Source organism: Cyrtonyx montezumae, unplaced genomic scaffold (genome assembly GCF_038088225.1).
Source record: "Cyrtonyx montezumae isolate F1298 unplaced genomic scaffold, pur_monq_1.0 scaffold_10, whole genome shotgun sequence".
NCBI lineage: Eukaryota > Metazoa > Chordata > Aves > Galliformes > Odontophoridae > Cyrtonyx > Cyrtonyx montezumae.
The window spans coordinates 52,202,085-52,212,515 of record NW_027071826.1 but is presented as its reverse complement, the minus strand read 5'-3'; the positions used below and the strand labels follow the sequence as shown (position 1 = coordinate 52,212,515).

At 56.0% G+C, this 10,431-nt stretch overlaps 4 protein-coding genes across 4 annotated transcripts; all 4 read right to left on the bottom strand.

The window, feature by feature from the left end:
- Nucleotides 1-818: 818 nt before the first annotated feature.
- On the bottom strand, nucleotides 819-2,848 carry LOC136060662 (interferon-induced transmembrane protein 5-like). Its single transcript, XM_065755390.1, has 2 exons — nucleotides 1,568-2,848; nucleotides 819-1,191 (listed from the first exon to the last, which is right to left on the bottom strand). Exons 1-2 carry the CDS (start codon nucleotides 1,742-1,744, stop codon nucleotides 973-975), a joined length of 396 nt encoding a protein of 131 aa, XP_065611462.1. The 5' UTR covers nucleotides 1,745-2,848; the 3' UTR covers nucleotides 819-972.
- A 27-nt stretch (nucleotides 2,849-2,875) lies between these two features.
- On the bottom strand, nucleotides 2,876-4,233 carry LOC136060663 (interferon-induced transmembrane protein 5-like). Its single transcript, XM_065755391.1, has 2 exons — nucleotides 3,943-4,233; nucleotides 2,876-3,062 (listed from the first exon to the last, which is right to left on the bottom strand). The coding sequence occupies exons 1-2, from the start codon at nucleotides 4,126-4,128 to the stop codon at nucleotides 2,907-2,909; spliced, it is 342 nt and encodes a 113-aa protein (XP_065611463.1). The 5' UTR covers nucleotides 4,129-4,233; the 3' UTR covers nucleotides 2,876-2,906.
- A 396-nt stretch (nucleotides 4,234-4,629) lies between these two features.
- LOC136060664 (interferon-induced transmembrane protein 3-like) lies at nucleotides 4,630-6,441 on the bottom strand. The gene is made up of 2 exons (XM_065755393.1): nucleotides 6,038-6,441; nucleotides 4,630-4,958 (listed from the first exon to the last, which is right to left on the bottom strand). The coding sequence occupies exons 1-2, from the start codon at nucleotides 6,212-6,214 to the stop codon at nucleotides 4,797-4,799; spliced, it is 339 nt and encodes a 112-aa protein (XP_065611465.1). The 5' UTR covers nucleotides 6,215-6,441; the 3' UTR covers nucleotides 4,630-4,796.
- A 2,113-nt stretch (nucleotides 6,442-8,554) lies between these two features.
- On the bottom strand, nucleotides 8,555-10,355 carry LOC136060661 (dispanin subfamily A member 2b-like). Its single transcript, XM_065755389.1, has 3 exons — nucleotides 10,339-10,355; nucleotides 9,525-9,774; nucleotides 8,555-9,007 (listed from the first exon to the last, which is right to left on the bottom strand). Coding segments are annotated over exons 1-3 (456 nt in total). The 5' UTR covers nucleotides 10,341-10,355; the 3' UTR covers nucleotides 8,555-8,803.
- Between the last annotated feature and the right edge of the window lie 76 nt (nucleotides 10,356-10,431).

Below are 10,431 nucleotides of genomic sequence, written 5' to 3'. Positions count from 1 at the left end.
AACAGCAAGGAGTTATTCTGGCCCTGTGAGTTCAGGACTGCGTTCCCCAGCCTCACACATTGGTTCAAGCAAGGGGAAGGAAGGGTGCTCCCTGCTCTGCTCTGTCAGCCAACTCTGGGAGTTTATAAAAAGCCCTGTGGCTGCTCAGCATGTGGGATCACTTAGGAGAGGAGACACGGCGGGTCCTCTGCCTTCTAATTAGAGCTGGCTCTTCATCAGGCCCTCATCAGTGGCTGTGGGGTGGGATGAACGGAGCTTCTGTCCCCTCACCCTGTGACAGGGGTCCTAAAGGGTGGGAGAGAGGGAGGATAAAGCCTATGGGATCAGTTCTATGTGGATAGCTGCTTTTGTCAAAATGAGCTAGCTCTGGACATTGCAGCAGTACTGCAAAGCACTGGGGAGATCCAAACCAAGGCCGTGCCCTAAGGGTAAGGATATTTTCTGACCTGCTTGGAGCCAAGGGAGAATTCCATCTGGAGCTAAAGCGGCATGTACTGCAGGTTGCAGCATCCCTCCTGCTCACAGTCACAGCGGGCAGATCCCCTGTGTCCTGTCTTGGGAACCCAATAAAGTGCTGTGCTGTGCTGCAATGAGTTGTTGGGTCTCAGCTCCACATCAGGTGTCTCTGCTCGGCCCAATTGTTGCCTTCCTGAGCCAAGAAGTGTCTCTCATCCCTATAGTTTTAGGCTGGGATACCTGCTGGGGACACACATTCAGCTGGACTAAGTGATCTTGCTGGTCTTACCAACCATGATTCTAAGAGTTATATTATCTGTGAGCACACAAACACACACGGAACGGATTCACGATGGCTGAATTGATTTAATCGTTTAAATATTAAGCACTGAGGGAAAGATTAAAAAAAAACAAAACAACACCAAATAACATAGATGCCCCAAGAAGCATGGGGTTGGGCACAGCAGGGCTGGGTCACCAGTGCTGCAGAGGAGATGGCCACAGCTTGCCCATGGCTCACTTGTCCTCATCATCGCTGGCGCTGAACTGGGAGCTGAAGAAGCCCATGGAGTCCTGGGCAAGCTTGGAGAGGTGGAGGACACCAGTGACCACCAGAGCGGCGAGCAGGAGTGGCAGCAGTATGCTGCCAGCCGTGGCCAGCACGTTGTAGCAGCGGGCTTTGGAGCTGAAGCGCCTAGCAGCTTCCACGTCCCCCACCACCTTGTGGTCTCGAGCCTGCAAGAGCAGCAGTGGGTTCCCATGGGCACCCCTAGGCATCCTCCAGGTGGTCCCCATGGATGTCTCCCATCTTCCTCCAGGTCCCTCTATCCAGCTGGAGGTGTTGCTGCTGGAGAATGGGTCCAAGTGGTGACACCTCCAGCACCATTTCAAGTTGGACGTTAGGAAGAGTTTTTCCAAGAGGGGTGAGGGGCATAGGATGCCTGGGGACGTGGTGTTCCTGGGGATGTTCAAGGAATGTGGGGATGTGGCGCTGAGGGACAGGGCATGGTGGGGTGGGTTGGGGTTGGACTTGGGGAGCTTAGGGGTCTTTTCTAACCTTAATGATTCTATGACCCCGAACACCCCTACTTGGGACCCAGCCATGCCTTACCTTGACAGAGAAGGCGAGAGCCACGAAGCCAAGGCAGCAGAAGTTCATGTAGATGGTGTTGAAGATGGACCAGATGAGGTGGTCGCGGGGTGGCGTGGAGGTGACAGCAGTGGGAGATGAGTCCCGCTTGTGGGACGTCATTGGCAGGTAGTCCTCCCGCGGGTAGGATGTGTCCATGGCCACGGAGAGGGGCACCACACAGCTCTCCGACTCCACCAGCCTGGCTGCTGGACTGGGGCTAGTAGAGCCCTTTTATATAGTCTTCGTCTGCAGGCCCAGCCTCAGCTCCTCTATATATAAACCAGAGAAATTACAGCCCTCGCCAAACTGTGGTTATCAGAAATGCTTGGCTGGAAGCTAGGAGAAACCAAGTTGGTTTTGTGAGCCTGCCTTCCTCCTGCAATAGGGGCATGGGTGGCTCCAGCTATGCTGGGGGACAGAGGGAGGGGACAGAGCCATGGGGCAGTGGGAACCGAGTGACCACCACTCCCAAGGACGGGATTCAAGCCAGCATGGAACAGCTCATGGTGCTGGTGCCTCCACCAAGCTTTTCAGGTCGTGGTGGCTGGGAAATACCTCATCCAGAAGTGGGGTCAGGGTGCTAGAAGTTGGTGTTGGACTTGGCTGGAGCTTCCCCTGTGCCAAAGCTGCCACCCTCGAGGGTATGTCTGTGTCACCATGTGCCTTTCACTGCTGCTCAGAGCAATTGCTTCAGTCGGGGAGATACCTGTTGCCTGGAGTGATGGCACCAAGTACTGTTAAAAGCTCCACATTTCCCCTTTCCCCAGCCCCACAAGAATGAAGTAAACAGGAATTTAATGCTAAAATGCCAAAGAGCTGCTTATAGTAAAGCTCTGCATGGTTCCATGGAAGGAGAAGGGGGCTTTGCAGAAAGATGGGTTGTTTATGGCCAGAAAAGCATGGAAATTTGCTGTTTCCTTCTTCTGCTGTCCTGAAATCTTTAGAACAAAATGTGGCTCACGCTGGAGATGCTTGTCAAGGCAGTGGGGGTGGAGGAGGAGGATGCCATGAAGGTGCTCCAGGTCACTCTCCTCCATCCATGCTGTGAATAATGCAACAGGAGCGCGGCTTGGTGAGCAGGAGCTTTATTTGTGTCAGCGTCGATCCACGCGTATGTTGTAGCTTGGTTAAATACCAGCATGGCCCAGGAGCACAAGTAGAGGAGGAAGCCCCCCACCCAACCCTGCCACGCCACACGCAGCAAGGGGACAGGGCTCTGCACCCCTTCCCCGAAGCCAAAATTCCTTGGGACACATTTTTGGTTGGTATGGGGGCGAGCCCAGCACAGGACAGCGGGATGGAGGCAGAAATTCTGTATCTATGTGTTTCTCATGGTGAGGAGCACGATGGCAATGGCGATGGTGGACAACACGCCGACAGCTATCAGCACAGAGAAGATGATGTTCAGCACCTTGGCCCGGGTGCCGTACCGCCGTGCGCCTTCCAGGTCCCCCAGGACTTTGCAGTCGCGGGCCTAGGGGGACAAATGGGGATTCAGGGGGAAGACCCAACTGCAGGATGGGGATAGGGAGGGTGGAGGACCCAGCCTGGCTTCATGGGGCTGTTAGGTGGAGCTGAGATGTCGTGGGTGCTTTGCTGGGATGTTATGGATCCCAGCAGGGGTTGAAGATGCCCAGGTGCTCCCCCACAGTCCCGTGTTTTGGAGTGGGAATGCTCATAGGGGTGCAAACTGAGAGGGTGTCAGGATGGATTGGGGGACATCAAATTGGATGGTTCCAAATTGGGGAGTGGTCACATTATGTTGAGGAAGAATTATGGGTCAGGAAGGATAAACCTGGTTAGGGTTGGGAGTACTGTGGATTGGGTGGGAAAGGGGTTGCGGCTTCAGTTTGGGCAGCATTAGCTTCAGGTACTCAGGGTTGCAGGACTGTGTTGTGTTGGGATGGTTTGGGAGCACTGAGGATTCAGTGGGTCATGAGTTGGGGCTTCAGGTTGGGCAGCATTGGATTGGGGTGCTTGGGGTTGAGGGATCGCACTGTGTCCGGATGGGTTGGGGAACCCAAGTCTGGGTGTTGGGTTGGATGGAGTCCAGTTGGGCAGCACTAGACTGGAGTGCCTGAAATTAGGAATCATGATCTGCTGGGATGCATTGGGGAGTGTTGTGGATTAGGAGTAGTCGTGAGCTGGAAAGTCCTGAATAAGGGAGCTGGGTTGTATGGAGTCACACTGGGAGGTATCAAATCAGAGGGGGTCAAATTGGAGCAGGGAGTCTGGGTTGTGCTGGGAGGAGATCAGTTTGGGGAGCCCCGAGTCGAGGGACCCCAGGACGGCTTGACAAGGAGGCATGGGGTCAGGGTGTGAGGGACCGGGAGTGGGAGGGGGAAGGGTCTCACCTTGATGGAGAAGATGAGCGAGGGGAAGCAGAAGCAGCCGAGGTAAGCGAGAGCGAAACCCGCCAGGACGTTGAAGAGGGACCAGAGGACGAAATCGCGGGGCTGCTCGTCGGGGACGCTGGAGAGGGGTGGTCCCCGCCCGGGCGGGTGCAGCGGGATGCTCACCTCCTCCTGTTGCGGCTTCATGGCCGGGAGAGGATGGGAAGGAGGACGGGAGGTCTGCGGGAAACGAAACCCAGCTCCGCACCGCCCCTACGCCGGCCCCCGGGCCCCCAGAGCTCGGGCGGAGCGATCCGTCCTCCCCGGGCTCGTCTCCTCGTTGTTCTCCTCCTCTTAGCCCCCGGGCGTGGGGGCACTGACCGCGTGGGCGCGGGGAGACCTAGCAATCTGCCCTGCGCAAAACGGGGCGGGGGGAAAGGCAAAGCGGCTGCTGAGGAACTGAAGAAGTACCAAGGAGAGGAGCTTGGCAGTATAAGGTTCCCGCTGTATGGGGCCTGAGGGTCCACATCCCCTTTGGGGTTGTCTCTGCGTGGGATAGCAGAGAAATGAGAAATGGGTTTGGTGGCTCCGAGCACCCCTAGGAGCCCCAGGAGGGGGAAATACTGAGCAGTGCAGACATTGCACATCCTGCCCAAGCACCTCGTCCCAGCTGTGGGGCAGCCCCAAGCCCCTGAACCTTAAAACCACACCATCTCCACTCAGAACAAGGAAGAAGCTTTATTTGCCTTGAGTTCACTCTGAGGGCTCATCTCCAACAGTCACCTCAGTGGGGGTGGTACCAGGGCACTGATGGGACTGTGGATAGAGGGTGGGAGAAGCGGGATCACGGCGCTGCTCCTCTTCATCAGGCCAGATCAGGGATGCGTGACATAGAGCGGAAGGTAGAGAGTCACCAGGACGATGGAGAGGATGGTCACGAGGACTCCCAGGCAGAGTGCGATGATGTTCAGGATCTTGGCCGACCTCCCATACTTGTCAGCGCCTAAGAAGTCCTGAGCGATTATCCTGTCCCTGGACTGCAGAGAGGGAGGAGGTGAAACCTCACACAACAAAGGCTCTGTCCATCATCATCACCCAACTGCCCTCACTGGCATCCATAGGGCATCGGACACTCAGGAAACCCACCCAGATGGGAAACACAGCTTGCAACAGCCTAACAATTTCTTAATGGCTTATTGGAAGTCATTAAGGTTGGTCTTGTGCTGCCCACTCCTCCTGTTGGAGGAGAAGAGCTGTGAGGAAGGCCAGGGATCCTAGCATGCCTGTATGGCACTTCTTAGGGCACTGGGAGCAGCTGACCTTTCTTCCCAGAGTGCTCATTAAGGATGATTAGCTTTAAAGGTAATAAAGGAAAGGTAGTCAGGGAACAGCTGCTCCTTACTGCGAGTGGGGTGGGTGGAAGGACAGAGGAAGGGAGCAGGATTTCCAGCTTCGTGGTGGTGCTAGCTGGTTTGGGGCTCACTTGGTGATCATTTAGGGGAGCCAAAACCATTGTGCATACTGGGAACCCCTCTTCTGTGGCTCTTGGGGATGGTAAAGGTGGTGAGTAGTCCTCCAAAGGTGGGTGCCAGGGAAGTCAGATATGGGGCACAGTGGTAGGAAGAAGTGAGGTAGGGATGAAGTCTGGGGCAGTTTGGGACAGGAGAAGGGAAGATGGGATGGGATTGGGAAGGGATGGGGGAAGGTGGGACACTATGGAATGAGACAAATGGGACTGAGATGAAGAAAAGTGAGACGGGCCAGATGGGATTGGAAGGGATAAGGGGAAGTGAGACACAATGAAACGAGATGGGATGAGGAAAGGTGAAATGTGACAGATTGGATTAAGAATGGATGGGGGAAGGTGGGGCATGAGGGAATGCGATCGGGATGTGGTAAGGAAGGGTGGAACAATGGGATGAGAGTGAATGAAAGTGGGAATGGATGTGGGAAGATGAGACGTGATGTAATAGGAGGGGAAAGGTGAGACGTGATATGGGGCGCAATGGGATGGGGGAAGGTGGGACAAAAGGGGATGGGATGGGATTTGGGAGCCACAGCATGGGGACGAACCTGAAAGATGAACAGGGAGCCTCTAGGTTGAGTTTCCTCTTACCTTAATGGAGTATGAGAGTGCACAGAAGCCCAAGCAGAAGGGGTTGCACAGCACGAAGTTGAAGAGGGACCAGAGTACAAAATCCTTGGGGGGTGGCGGTGAGATGGGAATGTCGGCAGTCACAACCTGCCCAGGGGGCAGCATGTTGATGCTGGTGTGCTGTGGGTAGCTCTGCATGGTGGCAGAGGGCAGATGCAGTGCCTGTGCCCTTACAGCCTCACCTATTATAGGTGAGCAGAAGGGTTTGCTGGGCTGGGGACACCCCGCCCCGTGCTGGGGTGTGGGCAGTTCTCATCCTACCAGGAACAAGCTCTCTTTGGGGATGTTGGGAATGTGGCTCGTATTCCATGGTGCCAACGTGGGCATGGTGATCTGAAAGCTGCAGTGTATAGGTTGGCATAGTGGCATGAGACAAAGTTCCTTGGGGCAGGTTTGTGGGAGGGTGGGAGGTGTGTGTTGGGGTTGTGCTTCTGGAGGTTTTTTCTCATTTCTGTGGAGAACGGGGGTGGTGTGGAAGGGAAACAAAGACTCAGGGTGGAAGATTCAGTGAGAAAATACATTCCACGTGAACTTTAAGAGACAAAAAAGCACCAGCTCAAACAGTGGGTGTTTTGGTAACAGTCAACATCCTTTGCATTCAGCATGCGGCTCCCAGGTGGCTGGGACAAAGAAAACGAAAGGGGAAGTTCTCGTTTCTCTAAGAAATGGGTTCCCTTCTGCACAGACAAGGATCCGTGCCTGGGGCATCACCCTTCTGCTGACCCAAATGCTCCCTGGTACTGCTCATACCAAAGCTATCAGCTCTTTTCCGGGTATTCTCTTGAGTTAATGAGGTTCATTAGGTCACATTGGTAATTAAGAGGAGAGGCTGAAAGGGAGGGGGAAAGGGTGTGAATGGAGGAGGGGATTTCGGGGCTGGCTTTGTGCCCAAACCCAAGCACTGACCCACAGCTGTGCTCCCCGAAAGCTGCAGGTGCCCTTCTAGTTATAAGTGGAGTTAATTGCTGTCCTATCTTAACGAGCACGGCGCGAACATCCTGCTGGCATCACCACCCATCTGCACATTTCCCTCTATTTGCTTTTGCACCCGAACAACTGATGGGATGGGAACGCATTGGGGAGTCAAAGTCCAGCAGTCCATCCCAGCCTTGGGGGTGTGGGCAGAGTGAGGGGGCCAAGCACTGTAGGGTTGGGGGTGAGAAAGGAAGACGTGGGGGTGGCTTTTCCATGCACAGAGGGAAAGTGTTTGCAAAGCAAGGTCGGGGTTTTAAGTCTGCTGGGTGTTTGTTTGGGGGTGGGTTATGCGAGGGAGCAGAGCCCCTTGGCTTTTGCCTTCGGGGCAAGGAGTTCAAGGCTCGTTGGCCATCTGCCAACAGCCCAGAGCAGTTGCTGTATAGGGGAAGGAACATTCTGTCCTTGTCCTGGGAGCACCCCTGCCCTGCACCCCCCGCCCCGAAGTCCCACTCTGCCCACTGGTGCCTGGCCCCGGGGAGCATCCATGCATGGAATGTCCCAATGGTGCTCACGGAGGAGGTGCTGGGGATGGGGATGTGCTTGGGGAGGTGCACAAAAACACCCCCATATTTTTTGTATTTTTGGGGGGGGGAGGTGGAGGGTTTTTCAGCCAGATCCTGGTGGGGCCAGCAGGGACGGAGAGAGAGGAGCAGAGCTCAGGGAGGACGCGATCCAGCACGTCTGTTTGCTTTTACAGAAAGGAGGAATCAATGATTCACCCGGCCGAGGCTGCCAGGGATCCTGCAACAAATGGCTGTTGTGTTTTGCAGAAAGGATTTCTGACGTCCTGCCCGTGAGCGCAGCTTCTTGGCAGAAGTCATTGTTCTTCAGGGGTGAAATAAAGAAAAAGGCTTTCTCCGTCCAGCCCTGCGGGGCCCCAGCCCTCACAGAGCTGGGAAGCAGGAAGCCAAGCACATAGCTGAACCCCCGCCAGGTCAGTTCTGTCCAGGATTACTGGTCGGGTGCCTAGGGCCTTGCCCAGGTCACTTTGGACATGGCTGGAGCTGTAGGCATGATTTCTGCCTCGCCCTGAAGCTGGGATGGGGGTCTACAGAAGGAAGGAAGAAGCATTGTCATCTTGTTTTTCCTCCAAAGCATTTCAGGGAAGCACAGCACTGTCAGAGTTTTGGATGGGGCCGCCCCACCCATGGTTTCCTCATCCCTAACTGAAGCCTACACGGTAATGGGGATGCTCTATCCTGTGCCCTCATCCTTGTCTCAGTCCATTTTGTTCAAACCTGTGAGCTGGGTTCACCCATCCAGGTCCTGGCACATCTTGGAGCTTAGGGATGTAGTTAGTGGGCACGGTGGTGATGGGTTGATGGTTGAATGAGATGGTCTTTGAGGTCTTTTCCAACCTTAACGATTCTATCATCCATGTAATGCTTCAAAGGGTGACAAAAGGGACAGTTGCCCAATAGCATCACTACGGGGGCTCTCCTGCTCCCACCCTCATCCCCCCCAAAGAAGAGCCGTGAGACAAAAGTGAAAGAAACCTTTATTGTGTTTTTTACCAATCAGATGCCTCCTTTAGGGCTTTTACAGGCACTTGGAGCAACAGCAAGAAGCCAGAGGGAGATGGCAAGCTGCAAAGCCTACGGGTTTACATTGCTACTACCAGTTTTTACAGGTTCCTGCCAGAGCGAGGGGTGTCTCGAGGTGTTTTTCCAGATGGTGACTGGAAAGGGATTGGGAGAAGCAAGGAAAGCATAGCTCTCAAGCAAAACCCTGCCCATGAAGCAGGGAAAGGGGCTAAGTGGGCCCAAAGAATCCAGGGGGGGGCTGCTGGTGGTGATTGAAGATGTTGGCCAACACGATGGTGCCGCTGGCAATCAGGGCGATGATGAGGATGATGAGGAAGATGTTGATCAGGTGGGCCGTGATGTTCAGGTACTTGGCAGTGGAGCCGTAGCTGAGCGCCCCACTGTAGTCACCCAGGACTTTGCGATCCCTGGACTGGAGAGACCAAAGGGAGAGTCAATGGGGCTAGGAAGGAGGGGTTCCCTGGTTGTGGGGGCTCTGTGGGATGCATGGGGTGACCTGGGGTTAGGGCTCTGTACGGCCTACAGGGCTGCTGGTGGTGGTGGTGGGGATGTGATTTCCATGAGATGCCCCAGAGTAGGGCTTTTTTTTTTTGGGGTGGGGGGGGGGCGAGGGGGTCTATTGGATCTCTTCAGCGTCAGGAACTCCTCTGTGGGGCTCATACAGTACCGCAGGGCTGGGGCTTTTGAAGATCAAGGGTCCCTGGGTCTCTATGGGGTCCACGGGGTGCCCTGGCAGCACTAATCTGGAGGCTCCATGGATCTTTACGAGACCTGGGGCTCTGTAAGGTCCATAGGGCACCCTGGGCTGGGACTTTTGGAGCTCCACGGTTCTTTTTTGTGTCGGATCCCCCGTAGCCGGCTCCCCCCTCCTCTCCCGATTCCATCACTTTCCCCATCACCCCCGTCCCCCCGCTTTCCCCTTCCCCAACCTTCACGGAGAAGACGAGCGCCAGGAAGCCGAGGCAGCAGACGTTGGCGTACAGCGTGGTGCACAGCGACCAGGCCAGGTGGTCGCGGGGAGGAGGCACCAGGGGGGTCTCCACCGTCACCACCGTGCTTCGGGTCTTCCCCTCCCCGTCCATCCCTTCCATCAGGGGGTTGTAGGGCGGCAATGCTGGACCCGGTGTGCGGACACGATCCATCTCGGGGCTCGGGGGCTCTGAGGCTCGGGGGCGGTGCCTGGAAGGGGGGGGGCGAAGGAGAGAATTGGTTTCGTTTCCTCGCAGCCCGGTGATGGGGAGGGCTGGGAGAGGGGGAGGGGAATAAAGGGCCGCCCGCGCCTTGCGAGCGCAGAGCTATGGCCCCGGGCTTGACCCCTGCTCGGCCCCAACGGGTCGGGCTGTGGGGCGCGGGGCTGGTAGAGAGGTAGTGACGTGAGTGGGTTGATAGGGGAAAGCCTGTATCGTGTCCTATATCGTCCCGTGGCTAGCAGCGAGCCAGGATGCATGAAGAAACCCTGCATCACATCCGGCGCCGGGAGCCCCGTCCCTGAGGTTGACTCCGGGTAGTTGGTGGAGAAATCCTAAACTGTGTCCCCGCCGAGTCGCAATGGGGCTCCCATCCCTGGGCTGGAGCCTGAGTGCTTGGTAGAGAAACTCTACGCTGTGTACTTGTGACTCCATCACGTAGTACTGGCAGCCTTGTGCTTGGGGTCTAGCCTGGATGCTTGGTGGAAACCCCACATCCCCACCACGTGGCACCGGGACCCCAACCCAATCCAGGCACTGGATGGAGAAACCCTACATCGCGTCCCCACCGCGTGGTGCTGGGACCCCATCGGTCTCCCCACGTTCCTCCTCTCTCCCGGGACGGTCCCAAAAGGCACTGGAGGCCAAA

What these genes read in the sequence shown, in the direction of transcription:
- LOC136060663 (XM_065755391.1), bottom strand. Translation starts at nt 4,128, where the DNA reads ATGAAGCCGCAACAGGAGGAGGTGAGCATCCCGCTGCACCCGCCCGGG. An exon ending in CGCTCATCTTCTCCATCAAG is followed by an intron (nt 3,063 to 3,942) that starts GTGAGACCCTTC and finishes TTGTCCCCCTAG; the next exon opens with GCCCGCGACTGCAAAGTCCT.
- LOC136060664 (XM_065755393.1), bottom strand. Translation starts at nt 6,214, where the DNA reads ATGCAGAGCTACCCACAGCACACCAGCATCAACATGCTGCCCCCTGGG. An exon ending in CACTCTCATACTCCATTAAG is followed by an intron (nt 4,959 to 6,037) that starts GTAAGAGGAAAC and finishes CCCTCTCTGCAG; the next exon opens with TCCAGGGACAGGATAATCGC.
- LOC136060662 (XM_065755390.1), bottom strand. Translation starts at nt 1,744, where the DNA reads ATGGACACATCCTACCCGCGGGAGGACTACCTGCCAATGACGTCCCAC. An exon ending in CTCTCGCCTTCTCTGTCAAG is followed by an intron (nt 1,192 to 1,567) that starts GTAAGGCATGGC and finishes CTGCTCTTGCAG; the next exon opens with GCTCGAGACCACAAGGTGGT.
- LOC136060661 (XM_065755389.1), bottom strand. An exon ending in CGCTCGTCTTCTCCGTGAAG is followed by an intron (nt 9,008 to 9,524) that starts GTTGGGGAAGGG and finishes TGGTCTCTCCAG; the next exon opens with TCCAGGGATCGCAAAGTCCT.